The sequence below is a fragment of the Nycticebus coucang genome, chromosome 3 (assembly GCF_027406575.1).
Source record: "Nycticebus coucang isolate mNycCou1 chromosome 3, mNycCou1.pri, whole genome shotgun sequence".
In the NCBI taxonomy this organism is placed as follows: domain Eukaryota; kingdom Metazoa; phylum Chordata; class Mammalia; order Primates; family Lorisidae; genus Nycticebus; species Nycticebus coucang.
In genome coordinates this window covers 73,130,021-73,157,800 of record NC_069782.1, presented here as the reverse complement: position 1 = coordinate 73,157,800, position 27,780 = coordinate 73,130,021, and the positions used below count along the sequence as shown (strand labels likewise).

Below are 27,780 nucleotides of genomic sequence, written 5' to 3'. Positions count from 1 at the left end.
GTGAGCAGTATGCCTTGGTCCCATTGTCTGGGGGACAGAACTTGGTGTCTCCTCATCAGTCATGAAGCACAACCTTCAAGGGGGGGTGGGGTGGAAGGGGGGCGCGCATGGGTCCACAAGCCCATGTGCATTTTGTCATATTTTACTTAGGGACTGTAAAATGGCATAGGACTGGAGGACCCCAGGGGTGGAAGTTAAGACCCTCCACCTTCCCTCTCCCACCTGGCCTAGACTGCTGAAGGTTCCCTCATCCCACAGGGAGGATAGGATGTTACTTGTCTAAGCCACTTGTGTGGCCAAGGTCCATCTCAGGTCCCTAGGTCCAGGCCCTCGTCTATAGCTCACATGTTCTGGTGATAATATCTTGTTTCTTTGTACACATCCAACCACAAAGGACATGGTACCTGCTTCCCAGGCAGCCTTAGCTGGTGTCACCAGCTTTAGAACCCAGACACAGCACAAGCTGAGCTAAGCTGTCCAGCCTGGGAACTCTGAAGGTGACACGCTCCACCAGGGCTCAGAGCCTCCTCCCACAGTTTGGTCCTGTTTTTGCCAACATATGGGTCCTGACTCTGGTCTCCCACCCATACTTCCTATAGTGGTCTCTCGGCAGCTCTTCTGCAAATATCACCTTGTCACAAAGGAGATACCAGGGCGGTGCCTGTGGCTCAAAGGGGTAGGGCGCCGGCCCCATATGCCGGAGCTGGCGGGTTCAAACCCAGCCCCGGCCAAAACTGCAAAAAAATAAGGAGATACCAAAGGGATCCAGACACAAACCAAGTTGTGACTGAGACCTCCCCTCACCCATAGCATACCCATCAGTCTCTCTTGCAGTCTAAGAGGTGGAGGCCATGGTTACCTGTCTTGCAGAGGAGGACACCAGGTCTCTCAGGGGCTGGTGCACGGTTAGTCCTCAGTATCACCCTGTGGTCCGGAAGTCTTACCAAGGTGACTTTGGTGGTGGTGGTGGGGGGTTTCAGGAAAATTCAGTGTAGCTACTGGCTACTCATTACCTCACCACTGTGGAGCTGCTACTGAGTCTGGGGGGACTCTGCCTCTTGGTGGCCTCAGGTACAAATTACACAGGGTAGCCCACCTGTAAGTGAATGGGAGTGCCCCCTACCAATACCCTAACATTGGAGAGGCATGGGAGGCAGGCAGAGCTCTTCTCCCAGCCATGCCCCTTATCCCACATCCTGGATGGTAGGTGGGTAGAAGGTGCTTTCTTTTCCTCTGCACATCCCACCACCACTACTCTGTGATCTGTGCCATGAGGAGTCTGGAGCTTGCCAGGCCCCTCCCTTGGCCTGGGCCAGTCTTGGTTCTGCCTCCCCTTGGCTCTATGTATCTGATGCAATCATCAGGGAAATGGTTCAGGTTTGCTGCCTACTCATCACCACCAACCCAATCTTAGGGCAGAAAGATCCTCAGTCTCTGTGTCTGGGGAGCAGGGGCTCCCTGGGGGCCAACTCAGCTGCCCACCTGGCTGTCTACAATGCTGTTTTTAATCATTACTCTGCAGATGTCCCTTTATTCCTAAAATCTCCCAGGACACAGGCCATTTTTCATAATGCTGCCTTCAAAGAGGGTGATGAAGTGAGCCTATCCTAGGCAGAGGAGTCATGCTCTCTCGGGAGGCTTAGACTAAGCATTTGAGACTCTGGGAAGTCCAGCCATGCGTGACCATGCCTTTCCTGGAGGCCAAGCCTGACCTAGCCTCCCACAGATGTCCACATTCACTGAACAACACCACAGGGCTACTGCTGCCCACCCCCTAGACCAGGAACCTCTTCTGGCCTGGCTATCAGAGGCCCCAGCAGGAGGAAGACAGTGTGTAAATTTCACAGCAGAACTAATGACCAGATGCTGTGTACAGTGCCCACCCAGCAAAGTCCTAGGTACAGAGTAGGCACTAGATTGCTGAACATTGAAAAGAACCCATGGACAGAAGCTTTGGTGAAAAGAGATGAGAATGGCCCAGCCTGGCCTGCTCACCTTGAGTTTCCAGTAGGTTCTGTACCACCTCCTCCAGGCCGACCAGGTAGATGAACTCATTGTTGGCAGCACTAGGCAGGAAATTCATCTCTGGGGCAGGGGGCTTGGGAGGGGGAATCTCGAGCAGCGTCTTTTCCAACTGTTTGCGCAGTGCAAGCTTGGCAGCTGCCTGTCGGCTAGCTGGAGACTCAGCAGAGGTGACCGTGGAGGCCACGCTGGTAGGGGTGGAGTTAGCCTGAGCAGAGGTGGCTGTAGTCCCCTTCAGTGATGTTGGGGTGGGCTTTAGGAAAAGAAAGATGAGATTAGGGTGCTGGGTGTGCCCATCCCAAAAGCAGACTCCACCAGTGCACCCACAGCCCAATGTCCTAGTTAGCTCCGTTAACTAACAAGTCCTTACAGGGGTGAATCCAAATTGTCTGACCTAGAAATGAGGGGGCAGCAGGGAAGGCTGTGTGGCATGAATCATCCTAGAGGAGGGGACTGGTTGTCTGAACACTCACTGTGGTTTAGGAGATGCCCAATAAACCACACGTTTACATCTACAGTTTGCTGTGCTCTGCCACATGAAAAGACTGTGAAGCCATCACTGTGTCCTAGTGATCACCACCCTGCCTGGTAGGGCCCCCATCCTCTGAGGCCTACTCTGCCACCTCCTTGCAGGGTGTGATGGCTTGCTGTGGTGTGGCTGCCTGATCCCTAGGAGCACCTCTGCATGTGCTCACCTGGGATGCTAATGTTGGAGTCAATCCCAAGTCCTCATTGCAGGTAAGTAGCTCCTGGGACAACCCCTGACCCCTCTCCCAATCCTGCCTGCTGCTGGCACTACATTCCCATCCTGTCTGGATCCCAAGGCCAGATCTTGAACTGTCTCCACCACCACCAAAACTATTAATTGTGCTCCCCCAAACCCAAAGCTGACCATGCCAGTACCCTTAACTTTTGGAGGTTGAGGACTCCTGTGGTTTAGGAGATGCTGAATCCTGAAGAAAGCCATACATAGAAAAGCATGTACCTCAAAGCTTGCAAACATGTCTCAAGGCATCTGGGATGCCTTCTCAGGACACCTACTCTCTCAGCAATCGAGACCTGCCTGGACCTTCCCTATGTCTGACCAGCCAGTTTTACCTCCTCCAACCCCTAGCAGCCTCCCCCAGCCCCACTAGGAGTGGATTATCCTGGCTCCACCACTGCCTGCTGCCGTGTTCACTCTCAAAGGCACACTGAGAACTGCAGGGACTAGATAAAAGCTTCATGGGTGGATGAAACTGCCTGCCTAGGTCAGTCCAGGACACCCATGCATATGGAGGCAGAGCTGACTGTTGTTTCTACACTCAGACCCAACCTTAAAGGAGGGACAAAAGCCGCCCAGAGCCCTGCTGGCCTTGCTGTTTTCTGAGGAAGGCGGGCAAGAACAAACTGCGCCAAAGGAGGAAGAAAGAGTGAACGCATCTGTCAGCAAAAGCCCCTACGGACCCAGTAATTTTATCTGTCAGCTGAGGCTCCTGCTTCTAGCCTGCCCGCCCCCTTGGTCCTGTTCTTCCCATCTGCTTCTAGGGGGGGTGAAAGGAGGGGGTGGGAACAGACCCTCCCCAATTTCAGAGGCTCTGTACAGAGGTGAATGGACATGTAGCTAAGAATAGACATAGTCATGGTGCCACGAGGACATTTGCAGACACATGCTCCTCTAGAGCCTATGCTGGGGGGAGGGTAGCGTAGGCTGCGGTGACCCTCCTCGGCACCATCTCCCAACCCATCATCCACCTTACCTGGGCCACCTCTATGCCCCACAAACCTGCCATCTCCCACGTGCTGCTGCCTCTTACATGAAGCCAGTGAGCAGATGCCACCTTTAGCTTAGGTCTGTCCCCTTAGCAGCAGCTCCCCTGTGTAGATCTGCCCATGAAACTCAGCCCAGCACCTTCACACCCCTACTGCCCCAAGGAACTTACGTCCAAGCTCAGGAAGCAGACCTGTCATGCCACATCATCCTGGGAGTCAGAAACGGGAACACACACCCCTCCCTGGTATGGCATGGCCCCTCACCTGTGGGATATTGACGAGCAGACTGGTGTTGGGGACGTTGGCAACACGGATGAGGCCCTGCTGGATGATTCTCTGTCCCTGAATTTGCACACTGGGCACAGATGCCCGAGGAGCCAAGAGGAGGGGTGGCGGCCCAGTGCTGGAATGTTGTCTGATATTGTGGATTTGCTGCAGGAGTGAGGTGAGGTAGAGGGGGATAAGAAATCTAGTGAGATCAACAATGGAGGGAGGCCTCAAGAACCCAGAAAGGGTCCTTATCACAAGGCAGTTGGCTGCTGGAACTCCCAGCGCGCACTGCTCTGCTTACCTGAGCCCCCCTGACAAGCGGGGGCATGACGACCTGTGAGCTTGCTTGCGACCCCATCTTCGATGACGCCTGCTGCCCACCACGAACCAGGGGTGGAGGGATAACACTGCCAGGCATTCGAGTTGAAGAGGTCTGCCAATGACACCAATGCCCAGATTTGTATGACTTTTTTCTTCCTTTTTAAAAGCATTTGTATGACTTTTTTCTTCCTTTTTCTTGCTTTTATAAAAGCATATACTAGATTTTTTTTTAAGGCAGCAGATAAATTTTTAAAAATCAGCTAAGATATACTCATTCTAAACACTGAGAAACAAGGAATACAAACTCCAACCAGAGCAGTGCAAACCTGGGCTCACTCAGGATTGAGTCTCACCAAGTTGGCACAACACCAGGTGACATTGGCCTTGCCCATAGTAAGAGAGCAGCTAGGCCAGGATGGGATATCATCCACTGGCGTGGGGGTGGGGCTCAGGCCTGTTTTGGGGAAGGGAGTACCCGACCTTAGCCTTGTGGCTGGAGCCACAGCCTCTGCCCCTCACCTTGAGGGAACCCGGTCAAGATGAGATGGGAGAAGGCTCTGCCAGGCCTGGGCTACTCAGGCCCAAATGACATCCTGGACCGCCCACCATCAGCAATGTCAACATGAAGGGAGCCCAGACTCTCGAGTACTTATTTCAGTTTGCTAAGTGTGTTCAATGGAGAGGCTCTTCCATTGTCAGCCATGATTTGTCTGTGATGTGAATAGTGTTCTAGTTTGGACGTTGTAGTTTAGGAAATGCACACATGCTACTTCAACTCCAGCATGTCAGCAGGAAGTCTTTGTTCTATCCTATTCAGAAGGAACTGGTAGCCTTTCACAGGACCAGCACTGCTCATGAGCCCAATGGGCCTATTCCTAAATGCAAACAGCAATGCCAGCCAAATACCTGCCAATGCACAGAGGGGACACTGACCTGAAGTGAGGGCTTGCCAGCAGGAATGTTCTGCGTGCCCCGCACGAGCGGGGGAGGGGTAGTCACAGTGTTCCCTGCAGAGCCTGTGGGCTGTAAGGAGAGCAGGACACAAGAAAGGTGAGAGGGCTGTGGGGCCCTCCCCCCACATGGAGGCACCAATATGTAATTCTGATACAGACAGCCGATCAGAGTTGGCACATTCTACATGGGCCAAGGAGAGACTTTTCAGCAGATCACCCTACCCCAACTCTCAACATGACTTGTGGGTTGCGCTGTGACCTGACACATGGCCCAGGCACCCACTCTGCTCTCCAGGGAATATAATGTCTGGTGGTGGTGATGGCAGTGGCTGAGGCAAGACCCAGGGCTTAGATACGTTGATCTCAACCTTAGTGATAAAAACATTACGTCTGGACACTTTTTTTTGAGACAGAGTCTCACTCTGTCACCCTGGGTAGAATGTTGTGGTATCATAGCTCACAACAACCTCAAACTCTTGGACTTCAGTGATCCTCTTGTCCCAGCCTCCTAAGTAGCTGGGATTACAGGCATGTGCCACCAGGCCCAGCTAGTTTTTTCTATTTTAAGTAGAGACAGGGTCTTGCTCTTGATCAAGCTGGTCTCAAACTCATGAGCTCAAGAAATCTGCCCGCCTCAGCCTCCTAGAGCACTGGGATTACAGGCATGAGCCACCGTGCCTGGCCTCTGGGCACTTTTTTTTTCTTTTGAGACAGAGCCACAAGCTGTCGCCCCGGGTAGAGGGCTCACAGTAACCTCCAACTCCTAGGCTCAAGTGATTCTCCTGCCTCTGCTTCCCAAGTAGCTGGGTCTACAGGTGCTTGCCACAACGTCCGGCTTTTTTTTGGTTGCAGCCGTCACTGTTGTTTGGCGGGCTGGGCTGGATTTGAACCCGCCAGCTCAGGTGTATGAGGCTGGTGCCTTAGCCGCTTGCGTCACAGGTGCCAAGCCTCCTCTGGGCAATTTTTAAAGCCACATGTTCCTCTAGGGAAGGCACAGTGACAGACTCAGTGCACTGCAACAAGTCAAAGAAGCAGAAATTAATATGCAGGCTCTGTCCAACCCACTTGCTAACTAGGTACAGGTAAAGCTTCAAAAACAAACCTCTGAGCCAGAGGAGGAAGCATCTCCTGTCTCTCCTTGAACAACTATCAGTTCTTGCTGCCCAGGATGCACTTCCTGTTCACTAAGGTAGTAAAGAAAGTACTTGGAAGGTAACTTTATCCCCGCTCAAGAATCTTCCCAGAATGGGGCACTAGTAAAGCCTCCCAAAATAAATTTTAATTGAGCTCACACATTAAATCATATTTAATCCAAACTCCCTGGAGGAAAGCCTTTCTCCCTTCTCAACTTTCTGGCCCCTATCACCAAGGAGAGAGGTCAAGGTAAGGGCAGTGGCTGATTAGTTCTGGTTCCTAAGAGCTTCTGATGACCCTCGAGGGAAGCAGGGGACACAAGCACTCACCTTCTGGGTGGTGGCTTCTTTTTGTATTTGACTCTGCCGCAACTTTTTCAACAAAACGAGTTTTGCTTCTTCTAATCTTAACTCTTCTTTCAGTTGCTTGATCATCCTTTCTCGTTCTTCGGGACTACTTTTCTGCAAGGGTGAAGAGAACCAGGGTTGAGGAGGAGGAATCTTGGCAAGGAACAAAGACCCCACCATCACCAGCTCCACTCTAGGGTACTGCTGCTGGGCTCACCATGAGTGCCTCGGTGCTGGTCTCCTTCAAGGCTGCCGTGGTCAGTCCATTCACCTGAGGACTAGAAGGCTGCTCGTTGTCAGAGAGCACGATCACATCAGGTGATGGGGGTCTCCTCTCAGACTTCATATCACTGTGGGGTGGAGACAGAAGTCATTACCAGAGCACCCTGACTATTGGATAGCAGTCCACACCTCATAGACAAATGGCAGGAATAAGGGGGAACACCACAGCTGCTCCCCCACGGCCACTCTGTGTGGCTGGCTATCCTTGGGTGTCCTTCCTGCTGGCTCCAGGCTGCCTCTTCTCACACTTTACCAGGCACCCAAAACCTGCCAACTTATGGCTGGGCCCTTCAACAGCTGGGACTCCTTAGTGTTTGCCTATGTGTCCCCAGGCCTTGAGGGCATGTGTGTGTCCCCGAATTCGACAGGATCATTCTGGAAAACATGGCAGCTCTTTTCTCTACCCCATGGTACTGAATTTTATGGGATGTGTATGCCTCACAAACCAGCAGCTATTGCCTGTCCATTCCGGAAACCACTGAACAGAGACCCCAGCCTCTATACGAACCAACTTTTCTGTTAAACCCTGGCATACCGACAGCAGCCCTCATGCCTGGCAACCCACCTGCCCCCAGAAGACCAAGGGGGCATAACCATAGGTTGTTGTCCTGCTCTCAAGGTAGTCCCAGGCTGTCTGCTAGATTATCCTTCCTGGGCCACATGTGGCCAGTCACATGTTTTGAAAGCAATTAGGTAGGACATATTTTCTCTCAAATACCTGGGACTCTCTACCCACCTGATCTACTCAGAAATTGATTTCTGGCCAGCTGACAAACCCCCCACATGCCAATGGTATGTGGACTGCTCTGGTCACACATGCCAAGGTCACTCTGCCTATTACCTTTCTACACACCCCTGAAGTCCCAGTTCAAACTGCATCATGAAACTCTCATCATTCTAACCCACATCCCCTTTTCTTTCTAATGAATTTGCTCCCCATTCACTGCAATGATCTATCTGGGGAGTTTACTTCTGCCTGTGAACTTGACCTCCTCACTTTACTGTCAGCCCACAGCATCTTACTAAAACCCAGGGGAGACAATGGGAGAGGCATCTGTGGGTGCTTTTGTTATTTGTCAAAATACAGTCATAAATGTCTAAGCATGTGGCTGTGTCATTAATTAGGGAACTTAGTAACACTATCCAGTCTGTGCTAACTGTAGGCCGGGCTCCGAGCTGACAGTTCACTGCATATTATGTCATTTAACTCAAGTAGGAGCAAGACACTATTTGATTCTCCCCTTCTTAGGAACAATCCTCCAGCATGGATATACACATCTAATACTACTGACGCCATAGGGCTGAACACCAGCTGTGTTCACATCACTGACTTGATGTGAGTACCAAGCAGCTCCATTTGCTGATGGTGCAACACAAACTTCTGAAGGTCTGGGCTCAGTACTTGTGTCTAAGGAATTTGATCCTTTTTTGTCAGCAAGAAAACCGGCCAAGGACAGAACACATCCACTAGGTGGCACTGTGACACCAAGGACAAACTCAGACGATGTTAACTAGGCATTAGGACTCAAAAGTTGTTCCCGTTCTTTCCAGTAGACCCCAGCAGTGTTAAGAACACAGAATTACTAGGATGAAAAGCTTGACTATGCTTTGACAGTCCATGGGCCCTCCATCTCCATGCCCAAGGTGCTGCATCTTCAGGGAAGGGAAGACACAGAGGACCAGAGGCTAAGGCTGTATCAACTCTCCCACAGACTCAGCAGGTAGACTCGAGCTGCTTTTCCTCACTCTCCCCTGGTCCCTCCTAATTCCACTGGCCAGAGTGGGTTCCTAGCCCTGATTTGACTTAACTAACGCAGCTGCCGCTCACCAGAAACCTGGGGAGTGAACAAAAGGTGCCCACTTCACAGTACACGGTCCCCTCACATGAGAGTTTCATTAGCCTGTATTCTGAAGTCCAGAAATGTGTTGTTTGTAAAATAATGTGGAATACTTCACTCAATCGAGCCATACCAAACTGCCAGTATATTGTCTCTCTCCTTGCTGCCCCACTTTGCCCAAGACTGACTTTCAAGGTGACCTTGGGGCTCTAATTCCAGGCTCTCTGGATATGCATACAGACACTTGAGTACCCTGAGGTCCAGCACAGACCTGTAGTTGCTAGTGTCTGCACAGGTGGGCTCCCAGGTGAATTGAGGAGCAGCAGCCCAAGCATCACATTATATAGAGTTACAGTCCACAAACATACTTCCTGGCAAACAGAGGCTGAAACAACAGCCAATCCACAGGGACCTGTCACTTTTTAACATGTTATTGAGGGTGTATGCTTCTTCTAGAGTAGAGATATGGGATGAAACTCAAATTTGCCTGAGGGAAGAGGACAAGGCTACGGACCTGGACTGGACTATCTACCAACTAAAGTTTCCCAAGAGGGCCACTATGACCACAGCGCTCCCTGGCCCCATCTTGGCCTGAGACTAATCAATAACTCATCTAAGAGATGATGTCATCACCCATCAATGATCACTCAGCATCCAAGCAGCCAGCAGGGAGTGAACTTCCTGTATGCTAATCAAGCCACCCAAAAGTCATGTGACAAAGGCATTTCCCTCCTTGGTCATGTGACCTTTAACTGTGCCTTCCAACGTGAAAACCATGGCAACAGCCAGTTCTAACCGGTTTGTGACACGCAGCCTTCATTTTGAGAAGGGACGTAAGGGTTCAGGTGCTGTCAGAAAATGGAGGCACTAAGCTCACCCTGGGGCTGCAGAGCTGCAGGCACTTCCTGTGTGCCGTCAGCTCACAGGGGACTGCTGTGTGCCACAGGCACCAGAGTCACCTCTTACAAACATAGAGAGGGCCACTAGCCCTTCTAAGTCTCCAAAATGAAAAACTTTCTTTAAAGGAGAGGGGGCTTTGAGTCTCTCAGTATTTTTCTGGAGAGTTCTTTTAACTCAGGAAAAAGAAGCTATATCTCAAAATAATCATAAGCATTATTCTAAAACAAAAAATTTTAATTATAAAAACTGTAAAGTAAAGTGAAGAAGAACAGGAAATCTAGCCTAATGTGCTGGGGTGGATAGTAGCCAAGGGACCACCAGGTCTGCCCTGGCTAGGTACACTGTGTTGTTCACTCCATGTTGGCAACCCTGGGTACCAAGTTTATTTGGAAGCTATGTGGTATTTCAGAGCAAAACCTATGAGCTTATCCTGCCCATCTTGAGAACCCTTAATGTAAAATAGTTATCAAAAATGATTTTATGTGACCTATAAAAAATTCCCTGGAAGCAGGCCAGGCTGTTATAAACGTTAATGGCCTCACTGCCTCCTTCCCAGTGCAGCACAGAAATTGTTACCTGCCAGGAATTACGTAGAGTTTCCTGGAGGGGAAGCCAGGATTATAAACTTAAATCGTGACACAATCCCACCTCCACTGCACAAAGTTACTGCTCTCAGCTGCTCACCAATTGCTGGTACATGGTTAATATTTAGTGTCCCTTCACAGTCCATGCCAGGAAGGAATCTCACTAAAGGAATACAAGAAAGAGCAGCTCTGACCTTTGCAGTTCTCTGAATGGGCTTGCCTTCTGTCCAGGAAGGCATACTTCATCCTTCTCTCATTCATCCATCCATCCATCACACATTTGCTGAAAGCCCATCTAAATCTAAGAAGCAGGTGCTGCACCAGGCAGTGGGAAGAAATACCTGGATAAAAGGTAATTCTGTCCTTAGGGTTCACAGCCCACTAGGATGCACAAATAAAAACAAGAGAAGAGCAGGTCTGAGTGAGGCCCAGGTGGAGAGTATGTATGTGGGAATGGGGCTAGCCTCTTTATTGTCTGCCCAACAGTTGCTTCAACCCACTTAGTGTAGGCAGTTTCTCCAGAGGTCTAATAAATGCAGGGTCCCCTTGCCCTCAGTCTGCTTGATCAAAGTTTGCATTTTAACAAGATCATATACTAAGGAAGTTGGGGATGACCATGAACTGTGGCCCAATGAGGTCTTGATCCTCCTCTAGGCCAGCTCAGCAGAACAAGCTGGGACCAGCATTCTCTAGGCACAACCACTTCCTGCTAGAACTTTCCTTTATGCTCTTTTTAGGCCTGGCAGAGATGTGGAAGAAAAGGTGGCTGCTGTCTGTGTTTCAAGGTGGGAGACACCCCCCACACCCCAAATACACAAATCAAGCTATTCACACTCTGAGATCAACCCAACTCTCACTCAGCACTATCACCTTGGCATGTACTCCAGGCTCATGCCAACCAAGCCCCAGGCTGGGTCCCCAGATACCAACTGCCATAACTCCTTACATGCTATTCCCTTTATGAAACACCCCTACATACCCTCATCCTCCCCACGCCTCTTTGTGAGCTCCAACATATTCTTCAAGATGCACCTCAAACTATTTTGCCCTCAGAAGGATCCCTGGCTGGTCCTGCCCCCCATGACCCTGCCCTGGCGTGTAATCAGTGCTCCCCCAGTGTGCTCATGGGGAGCTACCCTTGCAGTGCACATACGGGGAAGCCACCACAGCGCACCTTCCTCAGAAAGCCCTCTTAGCCCTGCCCCATGTAGGTGACAGAACTCTAGGGATTCCACTCATGGGCAGTGCAAGCCTGAACAAAGCCCCTGAACCCCGCTCCTCAGGAAGGGATGCCCTGTGGGTCTCTGTGCTTTGGAGCCTTAGCTTAGTGACCAACTCAACTGCCCTTGGCTCAGCAAACCTATCTAAGTATAAGTGCCTCTGCTTCCTTGCACAGCACCTTTATGGTGGTCTCAGAGGGATCAGTCCTCCCTCTCTCAGCTTCCCAGGATGACATGTAATCAATCACCTGCGTGACAGGCAAGTTCCCCACCCCAAGCTGGGCCCAGCACACCCCTTCAGGTGAGTGTGGCACAGGCCCAGAAGCCAAGGACCCATAGCCCTGCTCCATGGATAGTCTTAGCCCCAATGCAGGCCAGGCTGATGCCAGGGTGACCAGATGAGCAAAGGACAGGGAAAATCTGGAGAATCCACCGTTAAGGTGACATCACAGCCCAGAAAAGGGGTGAGCCTCGCCAATATCTCCAGAACCAGAGAAGCAACAATCTCCTCCTACATGGCTGGGAGAAGGGAGAATCCACAGGACCTCTTGCCAGAGCTGGCATGCGGCTCACTGAGCCCCACCTTGAGAGGTACCATGCTTTATGCCTGTATACTCACGTGGCTGTAGATCCCTGGCCACATATTGCCTAACCTTAGATGTGAAGTGGTTCTAGGCAACTTAGGCTGTAGAGAGCTCCCCAAGTGAGTTAGAAGGCATCAGAGTTTCACTTGGTTCTGCCTCTTGCAAGTGATACCTCCCTCCCCATGCCTCTTTATTAAGGAGGGGGACAGGAATCCCTTCACTGTCCACCTCTCAGGGCTGCTTGGTAAAGTTATTACCTCAGTGCTAAAGAGGCTCAGACATCTCAGATGGCCGTTGAGGAGGTGCATCCTGGCTTAGCACACAGGGTGGAGCAGACAGCCCTGCTGACCAATAGACATTCAGTTGGGAGGCCATGTAATGCCAACCTTCAACCTTCAGTAGTGAAGAAGCTGCTCACTATGAGCACTGACTGTCACTCAGGAGCCATACTACCAGCCCAGAGGATAGAGAGATAAGTTTGCTCAATAGCCTGAGTCCCTGCAACCATGTCCCATTGCCACCTTGGAGGTGACAGAGCTGTCTGTGTGGAACCATCCTAGGGTCCCCATCTGGCTGGGTCCTGGGCCCCAGGCAAGCCTCTATGCAGCCCCAAAATCTCAAGACAGTGGCAACACCGTAGACTCCCGAAGCCGCCCTGATGGAGGCTGTGACAAAACACAGCCTTGAAGAGGCTACCAGGGCCTCCCACACTGGGAAGATAAGGGCAGTGAAGAGGCTGTGCTGCCTTGGCCTTGTAGCTCAGACACAGTATATACTAAACCTCTCCAAGAGGAAAAACATCACCTGATCTCACACCTTTCCGAGGAGGTAATAAATAGGTTACTGCGGGTAATGTCTGAATATTTATAAATCCCTCGAGAGTAGGACCAGTCTGCTCAGGACCTAGCAAGGTTGCCATGGTCCTAGGATGGAAGCTGTGAGCTCAGGAGGAATCTAGCTCCTGTGGACTGGCTGATAACCTCACACTGGTGGGTGGCTCCTTCCCACATGCACACAGATGCTGTGCTGCTAAACACAAATATACTTTAAGAGATTTCTGAATTCTGTGTCACTATGTGTCTTTATAAAGCAATTGACCCTAGAAGTCCAATCCCTATCCTGTGAGTCCAGGCACTTTAGTAGATATTAACAAGGAGCTGGAATACTCATAAATGACAGAACCCGGTACACAGGGCTAGTCCCTGACGAGGCCCTGTCCATCCCCACAGATCCCTGTGGAGGCTGGGAGGCTTTGGCTGGGGGCAGTGTGGTGGTTCATTCACAGGCCCCTATAGTCCTCTCTTCCAAACTTGGGCTGATTTTGTGGCTTGATCTTTGAACTACAGAATACAGAGGAAGCAACACTGTAAAATTTTGAGGCCAGGTCACAGAACCTAGCAGCTTGCTCTAAGGGAAATCAGGCTGCCTCAGACCACCACAATGTAAAATACCCATGCTAGACGAGGGGAAAAAGAGACAGATACAGAGATTGGCCCAGCCAGTCCCAGCTGTTCTTGGCATCACATATGAATGATGAACCTACTGCGGACATTCAGCCCAGCTGACATGGACTGCTAGGACCAAAGAGCCCAAGAGCAGTGCACAGTTGGGTGGGACCAGCAAACCTGTGGCTCAGTGAGTAGGGCGCTGGCCCCATATGCCGAGGGTGGCAGGTTCAAACCCAGCCCCGGCCAAACTGCAACAAAAAAATAGCCGGGCGTTGTGGTGGGCGCCTGTAGTCCCAGCTGCTCGGGAGGCTGAGGCAAGAGAATCGCATAAGCCCAAGAATTAGAGGTTGCTGACGCCACGGCACTCTACCCAAGGGTGGTACAGTGAGACTCTGTCTCTACAAAAAAAAAAAAAAAAAAAAGAATACGTAAACAATAAAACGTCAATAAATTGCTGCTTTAAACCACTAAGCTAAAGGAGCCTACGGCCCAGCTTGACCTCTGGGGAGCTAGCCTATACTGCTCTAACTCCACTTCCTCCCTCAGACTGTCCCCAACAGAGGCCGGGGACCTACTCTACACACTAGTCTGGGACAAAACAGGGAGAGAGAAGGTGGGAAAGAAAAGGTTTACCCAAGTAACCACTCCAGGGAACTGAGAGCTCCTTGCCTATAAGAGACCAGCAGCACTCTGCACACAGAGGCTGCCCAAGGCAGAGGCAGACTTGAAATGAACACAGCTCTAACAAAGCCAGGTAGATCAGAACTGCCCATGGAAAAAGGGGGTAAAGAGAGGGTCCCAGGCAAGAGGAAGGGATGGTCTACAGGTTTGCAAGACACCTTGGCTTCAGGCACTGATGGGAATGAAGTCTGAATCAAAACCAGAAAGCAACTGTACATGCTTCCTTTACCCCTCCCCTCTAAAGAAACATTTCTAGAAAAGTCCTATGAGAAAAAGGAAATCATTACCATCACTTCCCCAAGTTAGTCCTATTACTGAGCAACATCTTATGGTGTAGGACCCCATGTACTAGGAACATCAGCATAAGATTCTGGCAGCATTCACAGTTACCTGGGTGAGGGGACTATTCACTGGGACCCCACACAGCCCTCCCTCCTTTCCCAAGTGGTGGTATTCACTCAAGACACTTTTCAAAAGGGAGCTCTGCTGCCAAGACACAGGCTGTGCCCCAAAACCAAGACCAGCCAGGGGCTGGCAGATACTAAGGGATGCTTATTTCCCCTATGCCTCCCTTCCCCAGGCCCTGAAGCACACCTGCTTCTCACCAGTCGTGGCCCCTCTGTTGATCCCCTCAACTCCCTTCTTAGCATCCATTACCACTCCTCCCAGCCCCGTAATGTGCTGAGAAAGCCCAGAGCCAGCTTTGTGGGGCCCAGGAAGTTAAGAATGCATTCCACTTCTCTGCCACAGAGGCTATGGAAGTGAACAGCTGGGATGGGGGTTTTGAATCCAGTCGTCATGCTTCCTGAAGACTTTAGGTACAATTATCACTCCAGGGCTCCATGACGGTGAGCCGACACAGCACTGGCTGAAGAGCCCAGGAGAAAGAGAGGGAGTACATGCGTCCAGCCTGAGCCTGTAAGCCTGTCTCCCACCCCATCACCCAGGGCAGAGGTGAGTGGTCCCAGGTCCCCAGTTCTAGCAGATAAAGCTGGTGTAGCACCTGCCACCAGTGTCACCTTGGCCAGGAGGTTGCCAGTCTGTACTGCCAAAAGCCTTCCAGGAATGCAACAGTCCCAAAACTTAAACAGCCCCATCAGAGGGGCCCAGAGGACCTTACTGTGAGAGTGGCTAAGTGTGGCAGAGACAAACCACAGAGACCATAGTGGCATGCTTACTGAGCCAGTAGCCCCCCATCCCTGAGAAGCCACTGTAGCACAACTCTGCCAGCAGCTGACACCACCAGGGAGGCCACATGAAATGTAGCACGCTCTGCTTAGTAATGATCACAAATGAAGAACTGAAAGGCTGACCTTTCGTTTTGTGTTCAGAAAATTATGTGGAACACCTGCTAATCCTTTGTGATGACCATCCTGTGTCGACCACCGAATGTACCCTTCCGTGTACTCCTCTCAACAGCTCTATCACCATTCCCATCTCCCAGGCAAGAAAACAGTCTTAAGCAAGGGCTGAGTGCCTTCTCCCTGAGTCACATGGCGAGGATCTGCATATAACCTTAGTTCCCATGTGTACCCCTCACTGTGCTGGAACCTAGGGGACACCAGTAAAAAAGGTATAGCATACTTCCAGCACTGGCAGCTGCTAATTCAGGTCATCAAATATCATTTTCTGAAAAGATTTATAAAGCCAACCTTTATGTATATTTGAAAGATCCTGGGTGGCTAGCATTATCTATAAGCTGAGTCCCTTAGGTGATGAGGAGACAGTGCCAGGTCACAGATGTGGCCCTTAGACTTAATCAGGAAACAATAACCTGCTGCATCACAAAGCAAGTCAGGGGAACTGTCAGAAAGAAGCCTTGGGGGCGGCAGACACTCTCATTCCAAGTGGCTACTGCCTAGCAGGAGGCAGGAGGGGCTCCTGCCCTGGAGAGAGTGAAGGACAGAGAAGATGATCCTGGCCTTGACCAAATCAATAACACCGGCATCTCCAGCTTGCCTTTGGTCCCTGAGCACATGCCAGGCTGATGTTCTTCCAGAGAGGAAACATGGTGAGAACTAACTGAACAGAATATAGAGAATAGACTCCCTTTAGCAAATGAACTGAAACTCCTGAGAGAGATCCTAGCTTACTCACCAACAGAGGCAGAAGTCACCTGAGTACACATGAAAACCACAGACAATAAACAAGTACTGGCTCAGCGCCTGTAGCACAGTGGTTATGGCATCAGCCACATACACTGAAGGTGGCGGGTTCAAACCTGGCCTGGGACAGCTAACCAACAATGACAACTCCAACAAAAAATAGCCAGGCGTTGTGGTGGGCAGCTATAGTCCCAGCTATTTGGGAGGCTGAGGCAAGAGAATTGCTTGAGCTCAGGAGTTTGAGGTTGCTGTGAGCTGTGACGCCATAGCACCCTACCGAGGGTAAATAAGTACTGCTTTGCAGCTTGTAATGACCACAAACTTTCTTGATGAATGGAAAGTATTCCCTTTGCCTACAAGTGTCCTACCCCCTCCTTGACTCATACCTGTCTACCTGGCTTCAGCTCAGGTGTCTCCTGTACCCCAACCAGACCTGCTCCAACTGTGGAGATGCCACAGGATGCTGGTAAAGACCACCAAGGGGCTGGGACCACCTCTGCAGCTTTGGGGGGACCTGGCCCAGTCACCAAAATTCATTTACTAGCTCCATTTCTTCATCTACAGAATGGGAAGGCACTAACCCCAGGGGGCTGACATGAAATGTAGTAAAACCTTAGCCCCTAAATACATGTCTTTTCAGTATTCTGTGACAAAAGGTGACAAGATGTAGCCAAGCACAGTGGTTCATGCCTGTAATCCCAGCACTCTGGGAGGCCCAGGAGGCTGGACTGCCTGAGCTCACAAGTTCAAGACCAACCAGCCTGAGCCACAGTCAGACCTTGTCTCTAAAAATAGCTGGGTGTTGTGGCAGGTGCCTGTAGTCCCAGCTTCTTGGGGGCTGACACAAGAGAACTGCTTGAGTCCGAGAGTTTGAGGTTGCTGTGAACTGCAACGCCACAGCGCTCTACTGGGAGGAGAACAAAGTGAGATTCTGTCTCCCCCAACCCCCAAAGAAGGGACAAGATGAAGCATTCTTGCAGGAAGGCACCATGCAGAGAAGGACATGTGTAAGTATCCATGTTTTGTGAAGGAAAAGACAGATATTCTACCTGGGTAATTATGCTTGGTCGGGGAAGGGTCTGCTAAACAACAATGCAATGCCTGTAGCTTCATGAAAAACACCTGACAGTATGTGTTGCCAATGCTAACATCCAAGGTTCCAAAAATCAAAATTTAGAATTTTGGAAAACTTGTATTTTGCCACTCATTCTCACTCTGTCACTTAACAGCTTCCCAGTAGATCAGATGATCCTCCCAGTTGATGGCACTGACAAACCTGGTTTTATGACAGTGAATGATGAAATGTGTATTTGAAATATCTCTGTAACAGTCTGCTAATAATATTCAATGGTATTACAAACTCATACCCATGAGAAGATGATCATTCAGGGAGAGAACAGACAAATCTCCCCTGTAGAAGAATCCTAAATAATTTATGGAGATATTCTATGCCTGAGGAGAAAGACATGACTCCCCATTCCTAAATAGTGAACCGCAGTGACTTCCTTCCAAGGTCCATAGAGCCTAGTATTGAAGCTGGGCGAGGAGGCAGGGGGAATCTCTGAGCCCAGTAATTCCAAAGGTATAGTGAGCTAGCATTGGGTTGCTCTTTGTAAGAGAAATACCTGGCAAAATGCACCCCAGCCAGCCAATCAAAGTCAACACTGTAGAACAAGTCATGTGGTTAGTATTTGCTATTGATAGGATGTGATGAGAAGGGTACTTCAGCTCTGTGGTCTTCCTACCCCCAAATCCAACACCCTGTCTAAATGTGAGAAAAACATCAGACTAATCCCAATGGAGAAATATTCTACTGAACACTTGACCACTACTCCTCAAAACTGTCAAAGTCATCAAAAACAAAGTCTGAGAAACTGTCACAGCCCGGGAGTGTCAGGAGCCATGAAGACTACATGTAACATGGGATCCTGGAACAGAAAAAGGGCATCTGGAAAATACTAAGGCTCGGTGTCTATAGCTCAGTGGTTAGGGTGCTGCCCACATGCACCGGGGCTGGTAGGTTTGAACCCGACCAGGGCCTGTTAAACAACAATGACTCAGGCGGTGCCTGTGGCTCAGTCGGTAAGGCGCTGGCCCCACGTACCGAGGGTGGCGGGTTCAAACCCGGCCCCGGCCAAACTGCAACCAAAAAAAAAAAAAATAGCCGGGCGTTGTGGCGGGCGCCTGTAGTCCCAGCTGCTTGGGAGGCTGAGGCAAGAGAATCACTTAAGCCCAGGAGTTGGAGGTTACAGTGAGCTGTGTGAGGCCACGGCACTCTACCGAGGGCCATAAAGTGAGACTCTGTCTCTACAAAAAAAAAAAAAAAAACAACAACAACAACAACGACTCTACTGGGGGCGACATAGAGACTCTGTCTCAAAAAAACAAAAAACAAAACACTAAGGAAATCAGAATTAAGTAGGAATTTAATAAAATATAAGGATACTAGTTCACTACTTGTCACAGATGTTCCATAGCCGTGTGTTAACAAAGGGAGAACTGATCTTCATAACTTTTCTGTAAATTTAAGACTACTCTAAAGTTAAAAGCTTTTTTTTATATATTTTTTGAGACAGAATCTCATTATGTCACCGTCAATACAGTTCCATGGCATCACAGCTCACAGCAACCTCTAACTCTTGGGCTTAAGCGATTCTCTTGCCTCAGCCTCCCAAGTAGCTGGGACTACAGGTACCTGCCACAATGCCCGGCTACATTTTTTTTTTTTTTTTTGGTTGTAGTTGTCGTTGTTTGGCAGGCCCGGGCTGGGTTGGAACCTACCAGTGCTGGTGTATGTAGCTGGTGCCCTAACCCCTAAGCTACAGGAGCCAAGCCTTAAACACTATTTTTTTTTTTTTTTGTAGAGACAGAGTCTCACTGTACCGCCCTCGGGTAGAGTGCCGTGGCGTCACACGGCTCACAGCAACCCCTTAACTCTTGGGCTTAGGCGATTCTCTTGCCTCAGCCTCCCGAGCAGCTGGGACTACAGGCGCCCGCCACAACGCCCGGCTATTTTTTGGTTGCAGTTTGGCCGGGGCTGGGTTTGAACCCGCCACCCTCGGCATATGGGGCTGGCGCCCTACTCACTGAGAAAGATTTGTCTGTTCAAAGTGCAAAAGAGTCCAAATAGATTTTAATATAACCGAGTACAAAAAAGTTCACTGATGTTTCAGAGCCTAAGGTGCAACTAACTGGTAGGGAACAGCCACTCCATATTTTGGTTTCAAGTTAAGGGAGTAAATGCACAATTATCTGAAAACACTATTGAGATGCTCTCCAGTCTCTACCTGCTTCTTCATGTGAGCTGAATTTTCTTAAATCTTGACAACAAATCAGGAGAAGCTGGACACAAGACAAGACAGGATAACCCAGCAGGTGTTTTCTTAGTCAAATATTAAAGAGATTTGCAAAAAAGTTTTTTTCTTTCTTTTGAGACAGAGTTTTATTATGTCACCCTTGGTAGAGTGCTGTGGTATCACAGCCCACAGCAACCTCAAACTCCTGGGATCAAGCAATTCTCTTGCCTCAGCCTCTCAAATAGCTGAGACTACAGGCGCCTGCCACAACGACTGGATATTTTTTTGTTGCAGTTGTCACTGTTTAGCTGGCCCGGGGCCGGGTTCAAAACTACCACCCTCGGTGTATGTAGCTGGCGCTGTAACCACTGTGAACAGGCGCCGAGCCCAAAAAAGTTTTTTTTTTTTTTAAATAAAAAAATGTTATTTATGCTTATACGTCATAAGTTTATATTATCATTTAAAATTTTTTTAAAACTTCAGACTAATATAGGGGTACATAAAATTAGGTGACATAATGTGCTTTGCTTTTCTTTGGACACAGAGTCTCACTCTGTCATCCAAGCTAGACTACGGTGGTGTCAGCCTAGCTCATAGCAACCTCAATCTCCTGGGCTCTCATGATCCTCCTGCCCCACCCTCCCTAGTAGCTGGGAGTATGAGTTTGCACCACTGTGCCCAGTTGATTTTTTTTTTTTTTTTTTTTTGAGACAGAGTCTTACTTTTTCACCCTCAGTAGAGTGGTGTGGTGTCACAGCTCACAGCAACCTCCAGCTCTTGGGGTTAGGCAATTCTCTTGTCTCAGCCTCCCGAGAAGCAGGGACTACAGAGCCTGCCACAATACCCAGCTATTTTTTTATTGCAGTTTGGCTGGTGCTGGGTTTGAGCCTGCCACCCTTTGTATATGGGGCCAGCGCCCTACTCACTGAGCCACAGGCACCCCCCAGCTAATTTTTTATTGAGAAAGAAGTCTTACTGTGTTGCTTAGGCTGGTCTCAAATATCCAGCTCAAGCGATCCTCCTGCCAGCCTTGACCTCCCAAAGTACTGGGATTATAGACATGAACCACCTGTAATGTACCTTGCCTACTGTCATCTTTAAATGAATTAGTAAGTATTTTCAAATTTTCTAACACAATAAGTAAATGGCAATAGATTTATTCCATAAACCCAAGTGGATCAGAGAAGGAAAAGGGGCCAAGCCAGGACTTTAGGTAAAGGGCTTCCTGTTCTGGCAGCCCCCTCACTAGCACAGATGCTGGGCTCCCAGGTCCAGATCTCCTGACACATCACAGCCCATGGGACTTTTTCTTGCTACCAAATTTGTGTTTTAAAAATCAAGATGTATTTGGCAGTGCCTGTGGCTCAAGGAGTAGGGCGCCGGCCCCATATATCAGCGGTGACGGGTTCAAGTCTGGCCCTGACCAAAACTGCAAATAAATAAATAAATAAATAAATAAGCAGGGTGGTGCCTGTGGCTCAGTGAGTAGGGTGGCAGGTTGGGACCTGGCCAAACTGCAGCAACAACAACAACAACAACAACAAAATAGCCGGGCATTATGGTGGGCGCCTGTAGTCCCAGCCACTCAGGAGACTGAGGCAAGAAAATCGCCTAAGCCCAAGAGAGCTGTGACGCCACAGCACTCTACCGAGGGCGACAAAATACTGTCTCTAAAAAAAAAAAAAAGATAAATCAAGATGTATTAAAAATTTAATAGGATTCACCCCACAGATATGCTGTAACTTCTCCATAAAATCTAGTCAATCCAAACCAGACAAAATTTGACCACCTTAAGGTTCCCATGGCCTTTATGCACCAACTGTATTAAAATCCCTACAGTTATCCAATTCACAGAAACCAGGCATCACCCAAGTAAACCTGGGCATCCTAGGACCCCAACATCAGGACACTATCCTGCATTACACACCCCACTGCTTCCAGACAACCACTATCTGGGCCTAGGAATCTCCTCCCTTCTCCAGGGTACCTTCCTCTGCTCTCAGGTCAAAGTGTCTGAAAGGTTCTGGACTTCACCCAGAGGAGGCTTCAACCAGGGACCCAAACCTTAGTCCTTGCTCTATGGTCCACCTTTCCCACACCCAACAATCTGGTCCATCCACCTTTCCAAATTCTGTGCTTTTGGACCTTTACCCCTGTCTACCTCAATTCCTGGGCTATGAGCTCTCTAGAGAGTACCTTCGGACTGATCCTCCCAAACTGCCTAAAGATATATCAAGTTTCCTAAAAGGGCCCTGCCTCAAGAAATTTTGCCTTGTCAACAGTTCTTAGTCCAAAGCTTTTTAATTTGGTTACACCACAACCATTTTAAAAAGCTATAAAAATAAAATGTCCTATGGTTCAGGTTTCGAGGAAGGAAGCACATAGCATCATCTGATATGTCTTCCAGCTCTCTACCCATCAGATGCTCCCTACCTCCTGCCCTCAAGGAAGGATGGGCCCTTCCGTGTCACATGGCACTCAGCCATAGGGAACTCAGTGTCTCCAAAGACAGCTGACCTGGCCTGGCCTCTCCTGTCACTCTACCTTCCTCCCAGAGCAGTCTGTTGCCCACCTTCTGTCCTTAATCTCAGACACCCTAGAGTCCCAGAGGGTTCTTCCATCAGCACACACTAACAAACCTTACTCTACTGGGAAGGTTCACAAATTACCAGCCTCACTTTACCAGAGGAGATAAGAAGGATTCAGAGGGGAGGGGTGGACTGGTCCCTGGCCACATAGAGAAAGGGTACACATGGTGAATCAGGGCTGCTGGACACTCTCATTCTTTTTCTGCCACCAGCTGTCCCCTCAGGCTCACAAATTACAATTCCCATAGTCTCTCCACTGATATGGGAACATATTCATCTTCTTGAGAGTAAAAAATAAACAATTCAGAAATTTGTCTTAGAATCAAGTAGGCTTTTTCCTCCTGCTAACTGGGAAAATACTGCCTCCAGCTGTGACTCTTGTACTAAGGCCCAGCACCTATCACTCCTTCACTTCACTCCTGCACCACGTTAGAGGATAGAAAGGGACAAGATGGGCTCCCTCAGCCCCAGGGAGCACTGAGGGCTAACACACTTGCCACCTCAACCCCCACCCCCCAGCCTCTGCTCCCATCAAAGCAAATTCTGGTATAACTGCTCCCACACAGCAGGGAAACAGGCTACAAACTCAAAAGTAATGCATGTAAGCCCAGTTTCAGCAGGCACAGTGGAGACCTGATCAGAGACCCTCCTTTACGTTTCCCTATAGATGGGACATTCAATGACCTGGTACAGTGGCCAGGGCAACAATTATAAGAAGAGCCTGTCTGAGTGACAAAGAGCCAGTGGCAAGATGTGCTGTTTGAAGATACCAGAACTGTAACAGTAGAAACAAAAACCAAGTCATTTAAAAATAGGGAAGAGATATGCTTAATCTGCTTAACTTACATGTGTGAAGAATCTTAACTGAAAAGAACAAGCATTTACAGGCTGTCATGTCAATGACCATACAAAGTAACCTCCAGTTTTCTGTCATGTCTACCATAGGATGATGACATCCACAGAATGTCTGCACTATCCAAGGAGAAAACCCCATTTCAAAGCCAGGGATCCAGGACCAGAGGAGGAATCTAAAGGCAACAAACAAGGAGGTGGTGACACACTAGGGAGGAGACAGAAGTTTGGTAGCAGTGCTCTTTACCTGTCACCAGACTGGTTTACACTATGGCCCCAATTGGGAGTTGGGTCTCTTTGGAGCTAGAAACAAGACACCCATAGTCTGTCTTCCTGGTGCCCCCAAATAATCAACGATTTTCAGAAGTATAGGTGGCCACCTCACTTTTCAATGAGTTCACAGTTGGGATTGGACAAGGTCCAGGATGAAGGCAGGTAGACAGAAAGACCACAATGGGATGAAGGGCTCTCAGGGAAGGGACCACACAGAGAATGAAGAGACAAAGGACAGGCCATGGATGTTTGGAGAAGTAGCAGTTGGGGTAGGGAGGAGCACAAATAAGCCAGGAATCATTCCTAAGGGATTCCTGAGGGACCGTACCTCTCAGTTCCCAGAAGCTTGCTACCAACAGCTAAGAAATGAGGGGACTGCTAAGAAAACAGGCAGGCTATGAATTTGTAGTTGGAGCTGGTGGTGGCATTCCCAGAGGCCACCCAGCCTCTTTGGGAAATTGCCTGGCAGCAGAGAATTAGCAAGTGAAAGGCAGAGGCCCACCCTCAACAGGTGCTAGAGAAGGGCTGGAGAGTCAGTGGAGGAGGGGGCTCCAAAGAGTCACCAGCAGAGTGCCCACGGAGTACTGGAAACCCCGACTGGACTCTGGGGACTCTGAGACTGGTCAGTCACACAGAAGGAAACAAGCTTCTTGCTGGTGGACTTCTGCCCCAATAGGGGAAGGGGGCGAGAGATGGGGGTTTTGTTCCCTGTGGAAAAGGGCTCTAGGAGAGTCAGGGTGAGGGCCACAAACACCCTTCCCCCAGGCTGTGAGAACCCACCCACCCCTTCCCCAGCCCTTGAGCCCACCAACAGCTGTGCCTCATTTGCCCTTCTCACTCAAGGACCCACATTCCAACAGACAAAAAGACCCAACACAGCTGCCACAGGGCACAGTCCTGAGACCAGGGGGTGGAGGATATCTGCTTATTGCAGCAAGGACCCCTATTCCACCTCTATGTAGGTGGCTGGGTACAACAATGACTGAGCAGCTGGGGCAGTCTTTTCTGCCCCATAGGCCTGGCTTCGTGTCTCCACCACACAAAAAAGGGTAACAGCCCAGGACTCCAGCACACATGTGAGTCAGGGTGTGGATCCCTACCTCTCTCAGGACCCAGTGGTTAAAACTTTAAGGATCAAGAACACCAAGTGAGCATGAAGCAGCCAACTGGAATGCCACACCTGCCAGACATTTTGGGGAGAAAGCCTTTAAAACAATTGAACACACACAGACCCTGTTACCCTGCAGTTCAACCCTTGGGTTATCTACCAAAAGAAATACCAATTGATGTCCACAAGGAGATGTCTGCAGGGATGCACACAAGAATCGCATTCACACTAACCACATGAGCAGGTGTTATAGTCAGGTGAGTGGGTACCACTCAGCAACACACCAATGAACACATCAGGGATGGATCTCAAAACATTCTGAGGAGGCGGCGCCTGTGGCTCAGTGAGTAGGGCGCCGGTCCCATATGCCGAGGGTGGTGGGTTCAAACCCAGCCCCAGCCAAACTGCAACAACAAAAAAAAAATAGCCAGGCGTTGTGGCAGGCGCCTGTAGTCCCAGCTGCTTGGGAGGTTGAGGCAAGAGAATCGCGTAAGCCCAAGAGTTAGAGGTTGCTGTGAGCTGTGTGACGCCACGGCACTCCACCTGAGGGCGGTACAGTGAGACTCTGTCTCTACAAAAAAAAAAAAACATTCTGAGGAAAGCCAGATCCCTACAAGCACATTCTGCCTGTATCTATTCCCTGTATTCTAGGGAAGTCTGTGAAGAGGTGAGATCAGTCTCCTGTGAGGAAGCAGGCCAACGCAGGGAGGGTGCGGATGTGCAGAGGGCTCTTCCAGAGAGATGATGATAAGGATTCTAGGGGGTATTAAAGTTCCCTGCCTTGATGAAGGTTTGGATTACACAGATGTATGCACAACTCATATACCAGGAGAGGCCCACGCTAATGTGACATGAGCCCAGCATGACCTCCTGGGTGGGGGGTGGGGGAGATTCGGTACTGATTTTACCTTTCCCTGCTCAAGCTGCCACTTACAAAAAGTGCCTGTCCAGGCAGCGCCCGTGGCACAGTGGTTGCGGCACCAGCCACATGCATGGGTTTAACCTGGCCTGGGCCAGCTGGACAGCAATGACAACTGCAACAAAAAAAAAATAGCCGGGTGTTGTGGCAGGCACCTGTGGTCCCAGCTACTTGGGAGGCTGAGGCAAGAGAATCGCTTGAGCCCAAGAGTTTGAGGTTGCTGTGAGCTGTGATACCACGGCATACTACCAAGGGTGACATAGTGAGACTCTGTCTTAAAGAAAAAAAAAAGTGCCTGCCCAAACAGCAAGGACTCTACCCATGACCACTGGAGTCATCTTGGAAAAGTTAAGGGATATACTTTCTCCAGCTGGCCCCATTTCAGCACAGAACCAAATGAGGCCATCTACACAAAGCCAATATTCTAGAAGTCAGGTGACTAGTTGTCTAGGCAGCTGCTATCTCACATTACTTTCTGATTCATTTTTGTTTTTAGAAGAGAACTTGGGTGTTATTGTGATATAAATGATGTGTGCACACACACGCTCACCACTGTGGGCCTCCAATCCCTATCTCAATACCAAAGAGCCAGTACAGACCCTAGGCATGGAAGAGAGGTTGGTTTCTATACAGATGTGTCACTCCCACTGCCCCTTTCATGATTTCTAGTCTTGAAAGATAGGGGCAGTGATTCTAACTATCATGAAGTCCCCAGTGACAAGAACAGTGCCCTGCCTGTGCAGGCCCAATAAACACATGGCATTTCTAGTGTGTTTTATAGTCTATTATGGGTCACAAGTGCTTGGCCAAGGAGGTGAAGGCCTGAGAAACTAAAGCTGAAGATCACTTCTAACAGCTAAGATGCTACCTCAAGGCCCCAACAAGCTATGGCAGTGGTTCTCAACCTTCCTAAGGCTGCGGCCCTTTAATATAGTTCTTGTGGGTCACGACCCACAGGTTGAGAACCGCTGGGCTAAGAGCCCTGAGGTGACCAACTAAACATGTTATCACAGCCTGCCCAGCCAGAAGACCAGGAAGTGCTTTTTCTGCCTGCTCTAGCCTCATCCAATGGGTAGACTGTCTAGGGTTAGCACATGCCCACAACCTTTGGGTTAGCCTCACAAAATCAACAGACTCAAAACTTCTACCTCTGTGGATTTCCTTTTTCCAGGCACACATTCATGGATGCCAGAATGGAAGCCAAACTATTTGAACCTCTACTTATTAACTTAGCATCCATATTGAGGTATAATTTATATAACACAAAATCTGTCAATTATAAGAGAGCACAATTTCATTATTTTAGCAAATTTATCGAGCTATGTAATCATTACCACAATCCAATTTTAGGATATTTCCATTGTCCAGAAATGTTCCCTGTGCCTGTGTGCTATTGCTCCCACCCACTCCTACTCCTGCCCTAAGGAAACACTGATCACCTTCCATCTCTATATTTGCTTTTGTTGAGAGGACATGCCTTCCAGTGGAATTATACAACATACAATCACTGCGTCTGCTGATTCCCCCTTGGCACGACGAGTTTGAGGTTCATCTGTGTTGCAACATCTATCTACAGTTTGTTCTTTGTAATGCTGAGTGGTAACCCACTATGTGAATGTAGAACATTTGTCTTATCCACAGATATTTGGGTTGTTTTCACTTTGGGACTATTATGAAATCATGCTTCTGTGGATACCCATCTACTTGTCTTTGTGTGAATATATGTTTTCATTTCTCTTGGGTAGATTGTTGCATCATATGGTTTATGTCCATTTATGTCGTTGAACATACCTACAAGCAATGAATGAGGGGTTCTTGTTTCTACATATCCTCGTCAACACTTACTATTGTCTTTTTAAATTATAGATATCCTTGAGTCTTGTTTTATGGCCTAGCAAATGGTCTACCCTGGAGGATGTTCCATTAGCACTGGAGATGTATTCTGAATTCATCAGGTAGAGTGCTCTAGAAATGTCAGGCAAATCAACTGAGTTGATAATGCTCTTCAAGTCCTCCATAAGTTTGCTGCTCTAACAATCAGTGAGAGTGAGGTAACTATAATTAGTGATGCATTTCCTTTTTGTTTTTTGAGATGAAGTCTCACTATGTCACCCTTGGTAGAGTGCCATGGTGTCACAGCGCACAGCAATCTCAAACTCTTGGGCTTAACCAATTCTCTGGCCTCAGGCTCCCAAGTTGGGACTACAGGTGCCTGCCACAACACCTAGCTATTCTTTTGCTGTAGTTGTCATTGTTGTTTAACAGGCCTGGGGCAGGTTCGAACCCACCAGCCCCAGTGTGGG

At 49.2% G+C, this 27,780-nt stretch overlaps 1 protein-coding gene across 19 annotated transcripts in view; it reads right to left on the bottom strand.

The window, feature by feature from the left end:
* GATAD2A (GATA zinc finger domain containing 2A) overlaps positions 1 to 27,780 on the bottom strand; it is a 130,999-nt gene that overhangs the window by 8,820 nt on the left and 94,399 nt on the right. For all 19 annotated transcript variants that reach the window (XM_053585322.1, XM_053585309.1, XM_053585325.1 and 16 more), the window contains 6 exons: positions 7,017 to 7,149; positions 6,782 to 6,913; positions 5,299 to 5,388; positions 4,346 to 4,477; positions 4,039 to 4,206; positions 1,996 to 2,275 (listed from right to left, as the gene is read on the bottom strand). In XM_053585322.1, the coding sequence (XP_053441297.1) occupies positions 1,996 to 2,275; positions 4,039 to 4,206; positions 4,346 to 4,477; positions 5,299 to 5,388; positions 6,782 to 6,913; positions 7,017 to 7,149 (935 nt within the window). The remainder of the gene's footprint in view (positions 1 to 1,995; positions 2,276 to 4,038; positions 4,207 to 4,345; positions 4,478 to 5,298; positions 5,389 to 6,781; positions 6,914 to 7,016; positions 7,150 to 27,780) is intronic.